Raw genomic sequence first — 17,689 nt, 5'->3', positions numbered from 1 at the left:
GCATGAGCATACGCAATTTATTTAGGAGTAACACTAACATAAACACATGTTGACAGTTCTTAGTTAGCAGTGCTAAACTATTAAATAAAACTTTAGTTAATTAACTTCCTATGATCAAGGAAACAGTAACATGTATAAACATTATTGTTAACTTTCTCGACTGTTACAAAATTTGGTTAACGCACATTAAACATCTTCAAAACTTTAGACATTGTTTTCATGCAAACCTATTCCCTTTATAATAGAAATTTGTATTTTTCTTTGTCTTCTTTTTTATTTAATTTTTGTCATTATTGGCGGACTTGGTTTAGAAAGTTATTCTTCGCCAGCCGCATTCAAACTGGATTAAGTTATTCTCAGTCCATTATAAAGTCACCTGCTCACCTCGCTTGATCATGGCTAGATCTCTCTAATAGAGATGGTTGTATGTTGTAAGCATTTTGCATCACTGTATAATAAAAGTACTAATAATATAATTCGGTCCCGGTGGTAATATAATTTGAAGGCTTAGCAGAATGGATTTCAACGACTGTTCAAGATTTTACAAAATTGCAATTATGATTGTGAATGAATTTATCTTTTTAATACAGTATCTATTTTATTGAAATATTTTGCAAAATGAATGAAAGCCGACAGTGTTACATTACAATATTATTGGATATTGGCGTGAAGAACAAGGTCATTGAAAAAAGTTTGACAATACTGAACACTTGCAGGTAGGCCTACTATATAGCCTATTTGCTCTTTATATTTAGTTGAATGAAAAAGGGAAAAGAAACTGTATTTTGCGTTTCTTGCTTAAATTCAAAACTATAAATGTTAATTTATGTTTTATGTATCACCCTGACTCCAATTGGCTGGTAAATCTATTTTGATAAGGATACTCTAAATACCATATTAATTAAATAGATTTAATTATTACTTGTACCCTTTTTTGTTTTCTTTCAGACACGAATAGTTTCAGCCAACCACGCTATTAGGCTTATCAAATATCAAAAATACTTTTATTATATATATATATATATATATATATATAATATATATATATATATATATATATATATATATTATATATATATATATATATAGATTAGCTGAAAATGATGTTTAAAAGAAAACAAAAAACTGCTATCATAGGTAGTCTGGCCTAGGCTACTACCGTATACCTTTTTCAATTATTGTTTCCTGATAAAGTATCGTATCAATCATAACATTGAGAATAGTCATAAATATATTTGTATCTGAGATAATGCCAGATTTAAAAATGAGAACAGTCGATTTTTTATTAATATGTGTAATAGGCAGGCCACTAATAAATATAGTAGCATAGAGAAAATATAGCAACAAGGTAGGCTATGCTTTTTTTATGCTATCTTTTTATGAAGTCTTATTCTGTAACATAGATGAATGACATTTAGAACTAAATAGTCTATATTCACATATTCAATTCTATTAATTGAGTTAAAAAAATATATTTATTTTTTTATAAAAATGTATAGGTGCTTGGAGAAAATATGTTGTGTATATCACGAGTGAAAAATGTTTTTTCTCCCTCAGGAAAATTGAGGCCCTTGGCTTCTCCTTGGGCTTCAAACTTTTCCATCAGGGAGAAAAAACAGTACTTTTCACTCTAGATATACAAATAACTAATTTTGACGAGCTTACTTAAAAGAAAAATGGCATTTACAGAGAAGAATTCAATTCATTTAAATCTCCCGCCACTCATGTTATCAAAGATCATGCAAGCATCCAACTTTAAACCCTGATTCAAAAGGTCGTGGCTTGATTCATCGTCCATCGTGTTTTTTTTTAAATTTTAAAGGTTATGTTTTTCTTAATATTCTAATCCCAAGCCATTCATATTGTTATTTGTTTAATCTTAAGAGTTTTTTATGATTGAAAACATGAAACTATTTTTTTGTTAATGTAATATTCGTGGAAATTGTTCTTGTGATTCATGAATGTACCTAACTTTATAGGAAGTGAAGCCGTGATCCATTATACAACGGAAACATTGCTTTAAAAAATTAACAAATACCATAGCGTTTATTAATTTTTTGTTTTAAATCTTATTTGATTATGAAACGCATGAATTTGATTTTTCGATTGGGCAGTCAATTATCGTTATCATGTCCAGTCAAAACTCCGATTGGTTTATATCAAAATTTGTTATGTTCTACCAGTTTGTTACCTCAGAGATTTCAATCTTCGGCTGTATCGAGTTCCAATAACCATTTGCCAAGTAGTATTGATTATAGTAAAGACGATGTTTTTGAAAAAACTATTGAAGATTCAAAAGACGTCGTGACATCAAGAAAACTTATTGATGTATCCGACTATGCACCAGTTTTATTGCCTTCTTTCAATTTAGCTGCCTATGTAGACAAATCATCTAGTCTTCAAGAACTCGTAAAACTGGGTGTCAATCTTTACAAGTTTGATGCAAAAATGAACGTTGTAGAGTATATTCTTACTTTGGATTTTGAACGAGACATAAAAAATCATTTAGTGTAAGTATCATACTTTGACATTAGTGCATGCAGGGGTGCCCACAAGGGGGGGGGCATGGCGCAATTTGCGCCATCAACATTTTTGGGGGGGGGGGCACGATTTTTTTTACATTTTATGAAAACATTTTGAATCATGGCTAAAAAATCAAGGTATTAAATAGAGATGTCCTAATGTAGTTAATTTTAATACTTTTTCCCACCTTTGCAATGTTATATTTTGCAAAGTGTAACTCAATATAAAGCATGAGAAATACAATTGATAATATGTTGTATGCAGGAACTTTAGTAATTTTAAGCCTATGAGTTTGAATGTAAATCTTTGACAAAAATAAATTATAACTTCATCATCCACTATCATTCTAATTCCCTGTGCTTAATTTTAATTTTTAATGGTCCTTTGTTTGAGTTTCCTTGCTGTTGCAACCTAATTTTCTCAAAAGCACAATGATAAGTTGAATTAAAATGTACATTTTAATCTAATAATTATTTTAATTTCGAAGGCGTTTCATGATGATATTAATGTCTCTGAAATGAAAATGCAATTATAAACAACATCGCAAACTCTACCGTAGTGAATTTGACAGAAGAAAAAACTTCTTTTGTCAAAAATTTGTGAAAAATATCAAATGAAGCCAATTTTAATCTTTCAAATTTACACCCTATTTACCACACAGTAATCAAGTAATTATTGTAATACTTCATTACTTTCTTCTGTTTTGTATAATAGTCCAGTCAAATGATCGTTTTTCAGGAAACAGCCCGAAAGAATTTTTTTCGACGTTTCTATATGTATTTCGGGGCGCTGAATTCTAATCTGAAATTTTCTGACACGCCAGAGGGCGGCTTCACCCCCAAAACTCCCAAAAAACCCCAAAATTTCGGACTTTTTCCAAGTTTTTCATTTAATCTTGAGAACCTTTAACTTTTCGAGAAAAAGCATTCTCTAAAATATTAAAGATAATAGAATTTCCAATAAATTGAGTGGTCGTGCAGGACTACGATTTTTGGTTCTGGAGCTGAAAGTTTTCAAAAAAGGGGTATTTTCAAGGAGTTTTCAAAATTATGCAAACTTACCACTTCTACCCTATACAACTAGGATTTTTTCTAGTAATGATAGAAAGCCACACATCACGTGAATTAGCAATATTAATTCTGAACAGAATTCCTGAGGTACCTATTTTTGAATTTAGTAGTGGTGGGAGGGGGAATACACCCGAAAATATAAAATCATGTCCTCCAGCCAAAATTCAAATTTTCATTATAATACCTTTTCATGGCCTTCCTAACAAAAAAGAAACATATTTCGGCTGAAATCACCTTACGAGGGTTATGTTCTATGAGAATCACTCGTTAGATTTCAGTAATTCCTAGTGGGGGACACACATAAGGATACGTCCAGAATCAAAACTTTAAGCACTTATAACTTTTGACTGAATGATCACATCTCCTCGTACTACAGCTCGTTCATATCAGCTCGTCAAGGCGGTTGAAAATCATGTATCATCTCACTAAAATTTGTTTAAAAAAATAGGAAATTCCTCCTTTAGTGTATTTTAGCCCATATTTCAATGCATAGAAAAATGACCGATTTGTATATTCAAAACTGTGTGTCTTGGTAACTCAAAATGATACTTGGTCTTGATTTGAAGAAAAGAATCCCCTCTTTTATGTGAGGTGAATGATTTTTGTAAAAATATAATCGTGAAGTAAGATATACGTTTGATTAAAAAAATCAAGAAATTTTCGATATTTTTCTCATTTTCACAGTCTCGACAGTTTTTCGATATAAGACAACTCAGCTTATAAAACATGAAATTTTCTCTCATTTAAGACCAATCGCAAGTTTCTATCATGTATTGTACTCATTTTAGAGACTCTTTAATAACAGTAAAATCGCAAGAAAAATGAGAAAATAAAGATCATCATTCAATTGGCTGTAACTTTTTAACGGTATTGAAAACAGAAGTATAATTCATGGAAGTGAAAAGAGGAGAAAATTCATCACAACCTCGACTACTTTTTGGATTTTTTATCTGAAGTGTTCCACAAGATACGCAACGTTGCATATGCGAGACTGTGAAAATTGGGGAAGTATCACAAATTTCTCGCACATTCAAAGTTGTGTATCTTGTGGAACACTTCAGATAAAAAATCCAAAGAGTAGTCCTGCGCGACCAGTCAATTCATTGGAAATTTTATCATCTTAAGTATTATAAGAGAATGTTTTTTCTCGATGAATTCAAGGTTCTCGAGATAAAATGGAAAACTTAAAAAAAATCCAAAATTTTGGGGGTGAAGTCGCCCTCTGGCTTATCAGCAAATTTCAAATTAAAAAATTCTTTCGGGGCTGTTTCCTGAAAAACGATCATTTGACTGGACAATAAGTTGTTATCCTATTATATTAAGCGAGCAATTTTTGTATATCTGTTTATATTTTTCTATTTTTTATCTGGCTATCTCGTTATATGGTTATTTATGTTCAACGGATCTCGAAAACGGCTCTAACGATTTTCACGAAATTCGGAATATGGTAGGTTTATGATATCAAAATTCAATTGCACTAGGTCTCATCCCTGAGAAAACTCCCTGAAGGACATGAAAAGGATAATTATTCATCCTTGGAAAAACAGATGATGATTTCGTCGTCTGTCGATAACAGAAGATGCGTGTGCCTGTGTGGGAGATCAGCTGTGTAATCAATTAGCTTATCGTATCTCGCGAGAAATCTAGAAATTTTAATTGACTCGATCAAAATACAGTAATCTGATTTGTTGACATGAGATGGTATATATAATAATATTCAAAGTTAATCATTATTTTACAGTTCTAAGTGATTAGTGTGTGTTATTTTGCTATTCAATTTGGTATGTAAACAATCAAAATTAGAACTTTTATGTTTTCGAATATTTGGACTGAAAATTTCACTTGAATTCAAGTGTATGAAACAAAACCTACTTTTTGGAATATTAAATATTCTAACTATAAATTTTATAGTGTATAAATCAAAATTCGGGGAAGAAACAGTTTTGGGCTGTGTCTGTTAGTCCTTTCCCAATAATTTCAAAGAATTGAGTTCATTTTATCAATGAATAGCTCGGTGCCCCGATATTTGGTATTAATAGATAGAATTTACAAAATGTATTTGTTCAGATGATATATTCATTCCAAAAATCAAACCATTTAAAGATACATTTTGTTCGACTTGTGTTATTTACTCCTGTAATGTTTAAAAGTAAATACTACCAACAACACAACATCAGTGACAACCTGTTCCAATTTATGATAAATATCGGGGCACCTAGCTCCGCTCTGGAGTACCTACAAAACTACAAAAGCATATAAAAATTATTATGAGAGAAGAAATTATAATAAATATTCATAGTTCATACAGAATGGTTCTATCTAATCACAGTGGATTGAGATTAATTCGCAGAGGAATGCAAAAATTTGTCCCACAAAAGCATGTTAAATTTTAATCCTGATTAATTTCACGTAAACCATATCACAGAGGACCATCTTAAAAAGATAGCTTATCTGATTGGTTCTACTGGAATTAATCAGGATTAAAATTTAACCGGCTTTTGTACAACTGCCACTAAGTACCTGATTGAATTAGGTACAAAAGTTCAACAGCTGAGTCATAATTTTGTCTCAGTCCCACACACATGCACTCGCTCACTCACTTCCATCATCAACAGATGACGAAATTATCAGCTGTTTTTCCAAGGATGAATAAATTCTTTTAATGTCCTTCAGCGAGTTTCCCCAGGGATGAGAACTAGTGCAATCGAATTATAAACCTACTATTTTCAGAATTTCGTGAGAATCATTAGAGCCGTTTTCGAGATCCGGTGAAATACAAACATATAAACATTTAAACATCAAAACATCTTAACAGAAATTGCTCGTTTAATAGTATAGGATTTAGAATACCTAAACTTGCCGACATTATATATTGTATGAATAAAATCGTTCCAAATTTGTATGAATGTTCACCAAAATTGCTATGCAATATTCTTTTGCAATAAAAGAATATCAATGATATTATTATTCAACTTTTTATAAGTAACCTTTACATTTAAAAAGCAAAGCCTCCCTTACTTATCTTTTAATATCCTATTAAAATATTTGTCATGTAGTTTTCCTGATGTAATGTAGTACTTTTTAGTCCTCCCGAACAAGAACGGGTGCACTGCTAGTCTCAAAAATAATATCAAGAAGATACTTTATTTCTATTTTAAAAGAGATAAGAAACGATGGTATATATTTTTATAATATTATGAAAACAGAAAGAATTCCCCACAAGAACAAAGGTGAATAATGTCCTTTGGAAGATTAGAATGTAAGATGTGAATTTTATTGTCATACACTGAGCACTGACTAATGTTAAAAACTAAAGGGTTGGGAATTGGGATACTTTGGGGGGGGGCATTACACTTGGATTGGGGGGGGCATGCGCCATTTCCCTTGGGGGGGGCTGGGCACCCCTCATTGCATGATATAAATAAGTTGCTGAACTCACACCAATATTAGATTAGAAACAGTTATCTAAAAATTCTGTTGTTACTGTATCAACATGCTGTATTTAGGCCTACATGACTACGCCCTAAGTTACCTGTTTATAACTTAAATAAAAAATGACTTGCAGAGGTTTTTTTAGATTTTAGAAGACCCTAAATGAAACTAAATAAGTTATTGTTTCCATTCATCTAATTCCAAATTATACTCCTCAAACTTAATTAGGATCAAAATAATTTCAACTCCTGATTTATTCATTTATGACTTCTGAAATGAAATAGTCACGTTTTAGAATATTTTAAAAAAATTTCAATTAAACCCCCTTATTGGTTTCGGTAATCCAGTAGTCTCCATCCATGACAAGCACTCAATTGACATGCTGGATGCTGCATAATTATTAAAAGATCAATAATAAATTTGAACTTGGTCACTGTCATCTTGATCAATTAATATTTTTTGTTATTTTATTTTATTCATGTCATGACGCCCCCATCGATCTTACAAGTGTGGGAAATGGATGAAGAAGAAGGTATAAGTTATAAGTCAAGGAATATATTTATTCTGGGTACATTGGTAAAGTTCTCAAAAAGCATTGTATTGCCTCTTCATCCAGGGAGTAGAGTTCTAAACTCACAAGCTTTTCACAAATAAGTACCCTTTCAAAGATCTCCTCCTCCTGCTCACGGAGAGCTCTCTTGAGAGCACGGACAGTTAATTTTTGAGTCAGTCTGGCATGATGCCATAATTGATATGGCAGTAGAAGATGCCATGGTGTTTTCTAACCACATACTCCAAAGAAACATGACCTCTCAGCTTGCGCATCAGATATGTGACTTGACAGTCTATTGCAGATCATGTCAACATGCTGCTCCCATGTCAATGTGGTATCCATCGTAAATCAGATTTATTTTATTCTGATTTGTAGTGTCAGACTGATTAGGTGAAGAAATTAATATGTTCATAACCTACATAATATTTGGACAATTTGAGAAAAAATTAGGAAATTGAAGAAGTTTTGGGTAATAGCCTGTTTTTTTTTCTTTTCCGACTATTGTATTCTTTGCTCAATCCAATAAATAAATAAATCCAAGCAGCTTCACACTGCAATCCCCGAAAATTGGTGGACTCTGCCTTAAAGTGTAGAGTGGATTCTGTAACTTCCTCTCGTTCAATGCAGATGAAAATGTTGAAATAGAAGTTCACAGGTCTGCCCGTGATTGCTTCTGGGTGAACAAACTTCCTGTGAACTCCTGCATCAACATTCTCACGCATTTCTTCGTCTCTCTCATAGTATTTAGTCTATATCAAACCTATTTGTGAGGTCCACATTATAATTGCATTGGATAAAGATAGGAGAACAGCTTTGCCAATTCTGCCTTGTCTTACCGCTGCCCTTTTATAGAGGGTAGATGTTGCTGATACCGGTATAACTGATGTGATATTTACTCTTTATCCTTGAATTACTTTCCTCTCCACCAATACCATCAACACCGCCAAGAGTCGAGAGTTTATAATTTATTACTTTTTACATTTCAACTACCTATCGAGAAAGCAGCATGGGTTGAACAAGGCCTACCAAGTAGTCCAGAAGATATATTCTTGAATGGGATAAAATGGCTTCTCCTAAGCCAACATTTGAGTCTAGAGTTGAATGCTGGCGTGTTCAACCTCTTTCTTTAAATTATCTGACAGTTTATTGAAGATCTGCAAGACCAATGCAGGAAATTTATCAAAGGTCTTTGACAAATTATACTTTTTTAAGATAATTAATTATTCTTAAGAATTCTTAAATTTTATTCGCCAGTAAAATATATTCCAATGATTGATAAATCTTCATAATTGAGATTAAATATTTTGTTAATTAATCATTTTTCTAAATTGTTAAAAAACGATCTGGCAACGTTACGGAGCTAGAAAAGATAGTGCTATCTGCTTTGTCGAATTATTAGACAAGGATAGAAACATCAATGAATCGAATACTGCCATTATAACTTGGACCTCACTTATTTTATAAGCAATTCAATTCATTCATCCCATAATAAAAATGTAGTCTTTTATACAATAGTTTTTAATGAGGGTCTTTAACACACACGTTAGGTGTAAACAATATATTAATATAATTAAATAACAGATTGGGTCTATTTAATCTCAGTTTTGAAAATTCATTACTCAATTTTTGGAAAAAATATTTTCTTGACTATAACAATTTTAGATTGTTAATTGTAGCTATTATTTTAAATAAGAATGAACATTTAATATTACAACAGATATGCCGGTTTTAGATATCCTTTATAAAAGGCAGTGGTGAAGCAGAAAATCGGAAACGCTGCACCTATCTTTCTCTTCTCCCATTATAACATGGACCTCACTATAGAGTTGAGTCACAAGCGAGCAAGCGTCTGTCTTAAACATCTCAAGGGTGCTTTAAAGACCATATTAAACTGATGAATACACTGTTTTATATACTGTTATATAGTAACATAGCATGTAAACTTTCTCTTATCCTTAGAGCTTGTTTCATTATAGGCTTAACTATGAGTGAAACAATAATTCACTGTGAAGTAGCCTATGCTTATACATGGAACTGATTTGATACCATTCTTAGATTGTTACTCATCATGTTTATTCTATTGCAGGTTTCTTATTGATAACGGCGCTCCTGCAGACTCTTTAGGTAAATTTATAACAAAAAATCCTTTCATATTCAAAGAAACAATTGATAACCTACAAGTGAGAATAAATTATCTGCTATCAAAGAAGTTTCGTATGGAGGATGTTACAAGAATAATAACCAAAGAGCCTTTTTGGCTTTCTAAAAGGTTGGTATCCAATTACTGTATTCGAATTCAAGTTACAATTTAGTTAGAATAGCAAATAGTTCAATTTGTTTAATAGTGAATAGTGAAAATTCGAATAATTAAAAGTTTTACCGTATAAATTTAGAGTTGAAATTGAGACTTGAAATTATTATTATTCATACACTCATATTTCAGGAATTAAAATATAGTCTAGCATGACAAATACAACAATTCACTTAAAATAATTCAAATTGAATAATAATTTAATTTATTAAGATTTAATAATAGATTGTAAGTGAAAAAACATAGGCATAAGATAACTTTTGTTCGCCAGTGGGAGTAAGAGATATTATCTTACACTTAACTGGATTTAAATTGAGTTAGCACAGAAGTAAATATATAAACAGAATAGAAAATACTAGAACGAAGAATTGAAACAAAATAAAAAAAATTCTCTCGAGTATAAATTCTCTCTCTAACTACGGTACTCTCTTTCTTATTCATATTTATACAGTGTATATAGAAAACATTGCATGAGAAATAAGTTAGGATGAGGGAAAATCGTAATTATCATTTGAACAAAAAATCACAAAATATTTAAATTGAAATAAAAATTCTGGCAAATCGTAATTCTTATACGAAAAAAAGAAATCACTAAATATTTAAATTGAAATAAAAATTCTGGCAAATTCAATCTCTTATTTGGGATAGTTTTGATGTTATTGATTCTCAAGATTTTTTCGGATAATCTGTAATTTACTACTTGTACAGTGAGTAATTTTTATTCCATTCAACCAGTTTTCACTTGAAATCATTGTTTGACTTTTCCACAGTACCCAAGAAATAGATAGACGACTGGGATTTTTTCAGAAATATTTCAACTTGAATGGTGACGAAGTGAGATTACTTACATGTAGACGTCCTAAACTGATCCTAAGAAATTTGGATGATGTTAAGGTATTTTTACATTACAGTATATAATATTATGTATTATTTGATAGATAAAAATAGATTAATCTATAAGTATTATTCAATCAAAAAAAAAGAAAAATTATACTTTAACAATAGCTTTATTTGCCTCATACATTTGAGATTATTGGTCATCATTCATCTTTACTTATCACACAAGATTTATAAAATTCATGACAACTCAATAAATTCTGAAACTTTTAATGTGTTGAAGGATTTACGGAATACTATTCCAAGTTTTTCTGGTGCTTGAATTGAGAAAAGCTCTTTCATGGCTACATTGTACCATAGAGAAACAATAGCGTAACTATGCTATCGTTTCTCTATGATTGTACTTGCTGTACTTCAATTTTGAAGCTCTTACCGATTAAATTAATTTGATCCTGCAGAATTTACCAAATTCAAAAAATATATCTATTGGAAATGGCAGATGAAATCTGAAATCTCCTGTTATCCCTTGCTCAATCAAACTCATGTTATTGTTTTTCAGATCAAAACATTCGCTTTCAAAGAAGAGATGGGATTCAATGACATAGAAGTGAAAACTATTCTTTTGGATAAACCTAAATTATTTATGTTGGGTGAGTGTTATCTCTGTCTCCATTTTCCTCTTATATATTCGTAATCTCCTATTTGACTAATGAAAAATGTGGTACAACCTCATATTGACCGTCTTAAAGAGAAACCATTAGTAATGTTGTAGATTCCTCAAGCGAATTCAGTATTGTGGAGTGGGAACAGCATTGTTCTTGAAGAATAGACCAGACCGTTGTGCTGAAAGCCCTCAAATTAATAGGATAAACGATCCTAGGATCGCAAAAATCTTTCCTGAAAGCCATCTAATTAATATGCTAAACTCATCCTGAATTTAAACCCTGTCCATGGGGCAGGAAAACTGGGAATTATACGGGAATTTCGTTTGTGCGGGAAATTTAAGAGAACTTTGTCGAGATGTGGGAATTTCGGAATTTTATTTTTTGACACTTTCGTCAACCAGCCTTGTTTCAATGACATAGTTGTAATCTAGCCTATGGTCGCAGTCCAGGCAATGAATGCTCAAAAGAGGGTATAGAGTGAATAGTTTGATAGACAATAATTTTTGATCCCGCGGCCCTGTGCAGGTAAACTGTTTTGGTTAGCTCTGTTTGGGGAAGTGAACTTATCAAAAGTCCTCAACCCTATCCCCTGTGCTACGGCGGTGGGGGTGGTCCAAAGATACTATTCTTTGTTTTCCGCATATATCTCGGAAACTGTGCGTCTTACGGGCAGACATATTCAGTACAAAATAGAACATCCATACAATATCCTTTTGACAACGTTTTGCATAACTGTTATAGTTTTTTCGCCCCACTTGGATGTAATGAGCTGGTTTACGTGCGTCATATTGAGGCCGAAAATGATTGTTTTCTGACCAGGCCGGTAAAATTTTTACGGCCCTAGGGCTGTAAAATAACCTTGAAGTCAGCTGATTCTGATTTGATGTGAACGTGTTTACAAAATAGTTTATGAAACGGAATCAGTTTATGCTTCTAGAATTGAATAAAGTATTTTGCAATAAGATACTATCATTTTATTTGGATGAATGAAATACAAATAAGATATTATAAACTATTCAAATTTAATTTTTAGAGTATAATAGAATCTAACCTCAAACCTCATGGTACTTCGTTTATCACGAAACATGGTGAATAATTTTGGAACTACTTGGGCAATATCCATGGTGCTGAACGTTTTTACAAATAATTTATGAAACGGAATCAGTTTATGCTTCTAGAATTGAATAAAGTATTCTGCAATAATATACTATCATTTTATTTGGATGAATGAAATACAGATAAGATATATATTATAAACTATCCAAATTTGATTTTCAGAGTAGGATAGAACTTCTAACCTAAACTTCCCAAGTCGATGACAACAAGCATTGTTGACGTTGACATTTAGATTGGCCAAATTTCAAGTGTGCTAAAACAGCTGATCAAAAAACTTTTCATTATTTGTGTTTATTATTCAATAATTAAAACATTTATATAGCTTTGGAAAGCTATTCCTAATTCCTAATGGCGGAATATTATCATCTTATTGTCATATGAAAGAATAAAAAAGTATAAACTCAACCTCCCACATAATTGAATATAATCTTTTAGGTTATTTAGACAAATCAGAATAAAAAATAAAAATACTTGGACAATTTCCTGATATTCAGATTAACTCAGATTTGCTAGAGCTATTGACCTTCCACTTTTGCTTTCGGAAGTGCTTAATGAACAATTGATCTCATATATATTGTATATTTTTCTGTTTGGCGAAAAATAGCGTTCACACCACGGGCAAAAATGTTTTTCCGACTCTCAATCTTTTCTTTTGAAAACCGATTTCGAGCCGGAAAAGTCTCATTTTCGGCCCTAGGTGCGAAATATACTATTACTTTCCTTACCCTATTACCATAGGTAAGGAAAGTATTGCTTTCCAAAAAAATTTAAGGTACCCTAATTTAATGTTTTCTATACGTTTCATTACTTTCCTTGCCCTATTACCATAGGTGAGGAAAGTATTGCTTTCCAAAAAAATTTAAGGTACCCTAATTTCATGTTTTCTATACGTTTCAAGGTCCCCTAAGTCCAAAATCATGATTTTTGGGAGTGTGTGTGTGTGTGTGTGTGTGTGTGTGTGTGTGTGTGTGTGTGTGTGTGTGTGTGTGTGTTGTGTGTGTGTGTGTGTGAACACGATAACTCCATTCCTAATTAACCGATTGACTTGAAATGTTAAACTTAAGGTCCTTATACCATGAGGATCCGACAATAAGAAATTCAATGAAATTCAATTCAAAATGGCGGATAATGGATAAAAAATCATATTTTTCACGGTTTTCTCGAAAACGGCTATAACGATTTTCTTCAAATTTATGCCCTAGATAGCTATTTATAAGCCCTATCAACTGACATGAGTCTCATTTCTGGGAAAATTGCAGGAGCTCCGTAATATTCCTGAGAAGAATGAATTTTGTTAAATTTCTATCACGACGATTTTCTCAAAAATGACTTGACCGATTTTCTTCAAATTCATACTCTGTATAGTTATTTATCAGCTCTATTAACTGGCATGAGTCTCCTCCCTGGGAAACTAACAGGGGGTCCACCCCATCCCTGAGAAATTTACTTTGTAACCTCCTTCTCGTGCGTGAAGAATGAGGCTTATAGATCAATGAGCAAGGAAAGTTGTGTGACTGTACCACACTAGATTTTTTAGATATCCAAGTGTGACATGAAAAAACCAAGTTTGCCTCCATTTTTTTTTTTTTTTTTTTTTTGACCTTATACCTCTTGGAATCATTCCACTAGATAACTGCCTCTCAAACCTAGTTTTCGTTTATGGTGAAATGATCCCCAAAAATGCTTGTAAGCATTTAAAAATTTCCGGGGGATCGGTCCCTGGACTCCTTTTTCTGGGTGGTATTGAATACCCCACAAACATCCGTACAATTACGAAACGTTTTGATAAGTCGGCGCCCACTACGGAGTACTACGCCACTATTCAAATACTGAGGTTGTGAACTTTCCCACAGATGCTTCAACATGAGATTCCGCCCACAGAAAAACAAAACTATTTGATCTCACACCAACCGGTTGCTACAACTACCAACCTGCCCACAGACAAACAACATCTCCAACATGGCAAGTTGACTACCAAGTTGTACGTCTATAGGCCCCTTAATGCGTTCTCCATGGATATCACCAACCATATAAAAATAAAGCTTGATTATTTTCCTACAGATTTTGTCCAGTAGAGTTTTGGTGATATCTTCAATAGTTTTCGCGATATCTAATTTTTTTGAAAACACAGGTTCTCAATCAACTTTTTGCACTTTCAGTGCTTATTCTTTCACTATTTTATGTTCCCCTTCAATTGTTATAGCCGCTTTATTGTCAGGGGTGAATTCTTCAATTTTGCAACAAGTGTTAACTTAGCGGTTCCACACTTTAAGCAGAGGGGTTAGAGCCGCCCTTACTTCTGATATGTTCAATAACCCACTCAACGGTTCTCTCAATACGACTGATATTATATGAAACGAGATGAGAGCAAGACAATAAGTGTGTGTTTGGGAGGGGTTAGGGGTATTTTCGCACGTGCAGGATGCAGGTGTTACTCCTCAAAAAACAACACAAAACAAGTTGTGATTACAGATAATTGGCGAGAAGCATCACTTCAACTGTAGGGTTACAACTTGGAAAAATAAGCGTGAAATGAAGTTAATATATTAAATCTATGAATTTCAATAATAAAAGGCATTAAAAATTCGAAGTGAACTGCAAATAATAAAGAAGAATCTTTAAGAACATGATCAAATTAGGTCTTTATATGGTCTAGGTATCTTTTCCTCTTGAAGGAACGCCCCTTGAAAAGATGATGAGGCTATCAAGTTTGAAAGTTTATAAAAATTATTACTTTGTTACAGACAGAAATCAGTTAGTCGAGCAGTTCGATTACGTTCACAACGTGATGAAGCTCAGTCATGATGCGATTCTGAAGCATGTAATGTTGCTGGGTAATCGCAAGTTCCGGACTGAGCAGAGACACAGCTTCCTGGTGTCACTTGGGCGTGCCCAGTACGACCCAGCTCTGCCGCAGTACGTCTCTCCTTCAAGTCTGCTGCTCGGTGACGATCTGCAATTCTGTACAAACGTTGCTAAGGCTTCTGTAGAATCATTCAATCTGTTTTTAAAAACTCTTTAGTAACGTACTTTGGACCGCACAAATTGTGGCATAACATTGATTTATAGATAGTAGTATCCTAATAATAACTCGTCAAGTCAACTTGAATAGAAACTGTTGATCCATTTTGTTTTGTATTGTAAGAACAACAACACCTGTTGTTTATCGTCGGAACGTGTGTAAATAAACTATTTTCTCAATTACAGATGTTGAATATGTACTTATATTTCCTATCTTAACGAAGAAATGAAAAACGTAATCATATTCTTGTTAAATCGTCAGGGTGGATGGACAGAGGCCACGGCCGCGCTGGTGTAAAGTGGCTTCAGGCTGTTAGGTTCCAGAACCTTCTTTTCATTTCTGTATTTACAGGATAAATTAATAATTTTTGTAAAGGTTAGAGTCCTTATTATTTGATGCCGGCGCTTCACTTTCGACAAATGTCCAATGACTCCGATCAACAAGGGCGAACCAAGAGGAGTGAAAGCGAGTGGTGGCCTAAAGCCATACACATCCACACTCGCGTTGGTCGTCATTCGTACGAACTCGACGAGAGTGGAGCGTCGGCATAAGCGAAACTGCGACGGAGGCTAGCCGGAATCTAGTCGGTGGACCAGCATATATCACATTTTACTCGACGAGAGTGGAGCGTCGGCATAAGCGAAACTGCGACGGAGGCTAGCCGGAATCTAGTCGGTGGACCAGCATATATCACATTTTACTCGACGAGAGTGGAGCGTCGGCATAAGCGAAACTGCGACGGAGACTAGCCGGAATCTAGTCGGTGGACCAGCATATATCACATTTTTTCTCTACATCTACTCAAAATGCCATGATTGGGCCAGCTTCGTTAGAGTAATAAATACATTGCCAACAGTTTGCAATTGAATAATCACATTTTCTTGGATTTCGAGCTTATTTTCAAATTTTGGTGAAAATGTTACTGAATATTAATTGTAGAGATTTTTTGCTCAATCTTTTCCACTTGAAATTTTTTGTTTGAATTGTATCTGAAGCCAATTGGGAATCTAAAATCAAACTTTGCATAGATGGGGCGGAGCTCCTGAAATTTTTACAGATATGGGACTTGTGGCAGTTGATAGAGCTTATCAATTACTAGGTAAGGTATTATAAGGTAAGGTATTATAAGGTAAGGTATTATAAGGTAAGGTACTACTTAAGGTATAAATTTTATCAAAATCGTTGGAGCCGTTTTTTGAGAAAATCGCGGAAAACCCTGTTTTTTACCTCATTTTAGCCGCCATCTTGAATTGCATTTGATTGAAATTGTTCGTATCGAATCCTTATAGGGGAAGGACCTAAGTTTCGAACTTCAAGTCATTCCGTTAATATTGGGAGATGAGATATCGTGAACACAGACATACACACACATACAGACAGACCAATAAGCAAAAACCACTTTTTCTCAGGGGTCCTTGAAACGTTTAGAAATTGGGGTACCTTAATTTTTTTCGGAAAGCAATACAGTACTTTCCTTACCTATGGTAAAAGGGCAAGGAAAGTAAAAATGTTCATAATGGCATATTTAAATGTGAGCAGTTAAAAATTGATCAATGGTGAGGTGCACGTTATAATGGCAGTTGAGAAAGATAGTAGAACAGCGTTGCCGATTCTCTGTTTTACCACTGCCTTCTATAGAGGATAGCTGATACCGGTAATCTGATGTAATATTAAATATTCATTACTGTTTAAAATATTCGACAACTATATTTTATTCGTCAAGAAAATGTATTTTTCAATGATTGAATAATAAGTTATCATGACTGAGATGAATATTTTTTTTATATTTCTACATTGTTAAAAACCATCTGGCAGCGCTGCGGAGCTAGAAAAGGATTTGCTTTGTCCAATAGGCTAATAGACAAGGATAGCAATGTTAATAAAAAACTGCCATTATAACGTGGACTTCACTATAGGCAAGTGATTTTTGTGTAAATTTTCATGCCACAGAATGAACGATGATGATAAGTTTATTGGATGTTTTCACAAGCACAGATTGTCGGCTGATACTTAGAATGTCCGTCCTCTGACTCTGACTGCCTCACCAACAGCAGATCCTCAGCAAATCGGAGGCTAGCTCTGAGTGTCGGCCGACAACTTGCAGTAACTTTTCCTTTTAGTAGCCCAAGTTAATTAATATCGATGAAGCGAATCTCAACT

General features: G+C 33.3%; 1 protein-coding gene across 2 annotated transcripts; it reads left to right on the top strand.

Moving 5' to 3' along the window:
- The first annotated feature begins 1,764 nt into the window (after positions 1-1,764).
- On the top strand, positions 1,765-15,713 carry LOC111047630 (transcription termination factor 3, mitochondrial). Of its 2 annotated transcripts, none has more exons than XM_039424588.1 (5): positions 1,765-1,822; positions 9,665-9,847; positions 10,660-10,783; positions 11,286-11,376; positions 15,252-15,713. In XM_039424588.1, exons 2-5 carry the CDS (start codon positions 9,795-9,797, stop codon positions 15,527-15,529), a joined length of 546 nt encoding a protein of 181 aa, XP_039280522.1. In that variant the 5' UTR covers positions 1,765-1,822; positions 9,665-9,794; the 3' UTR covers positions 15,530-15,713. The 2 variants fall into 2 exon arrangements, with proteins under 2 accessions (XP_039280522.1, XP_039280521.1); XM_039424587.1 differs by having other exon boundaries at positions 1,765-2,510.
- The last annotated feature ends 1,976 nt before the right edge of the window (positions 15,714-17,689 follow it).

The sequence above is a fragment of the Nilaparvata lugens genome, chromosome 3 (assembly GCF_014356525.2).
Source record: "Nilaparvata lugens isolate BPH chromosome 3, ASM1435652v1, whole genome shotgun sequence".
NCBI classification, from domain to species: domain Eukaryota; kingdom Metazoa; phylum Arthropoda; class Insecta; order Hemiptera; family Delphacidae; genus Nilaparvata; species Nilaparvata lugens.
This window is presented reverse-complemented; position numbering and strand designations above follow the sequence as displayed.

Coding starts and splice junctions, on each gene's coding strand:
- LOC111047630 (XM_039424587.1), top strand. CDS start 2,080: ATGAAACGCATGAATTTGATTTTTCGATTGGGCAGTCAATTATCGTTA. Junction 9,848..10,659: donor CCTTTTTGGCTTTCTAAAAG/GTTGGTATCCAA, acceptor ACTTTTCCACAG/TACCCAAGAAATAGATAGAC. Junction 10,784..11,285: donor GAAATTTGGATGATGTTAAG/GTATTTTTACAT, acceptor ATTGTTTTTCAG/ATCAAAACATTCGCTTTCAA.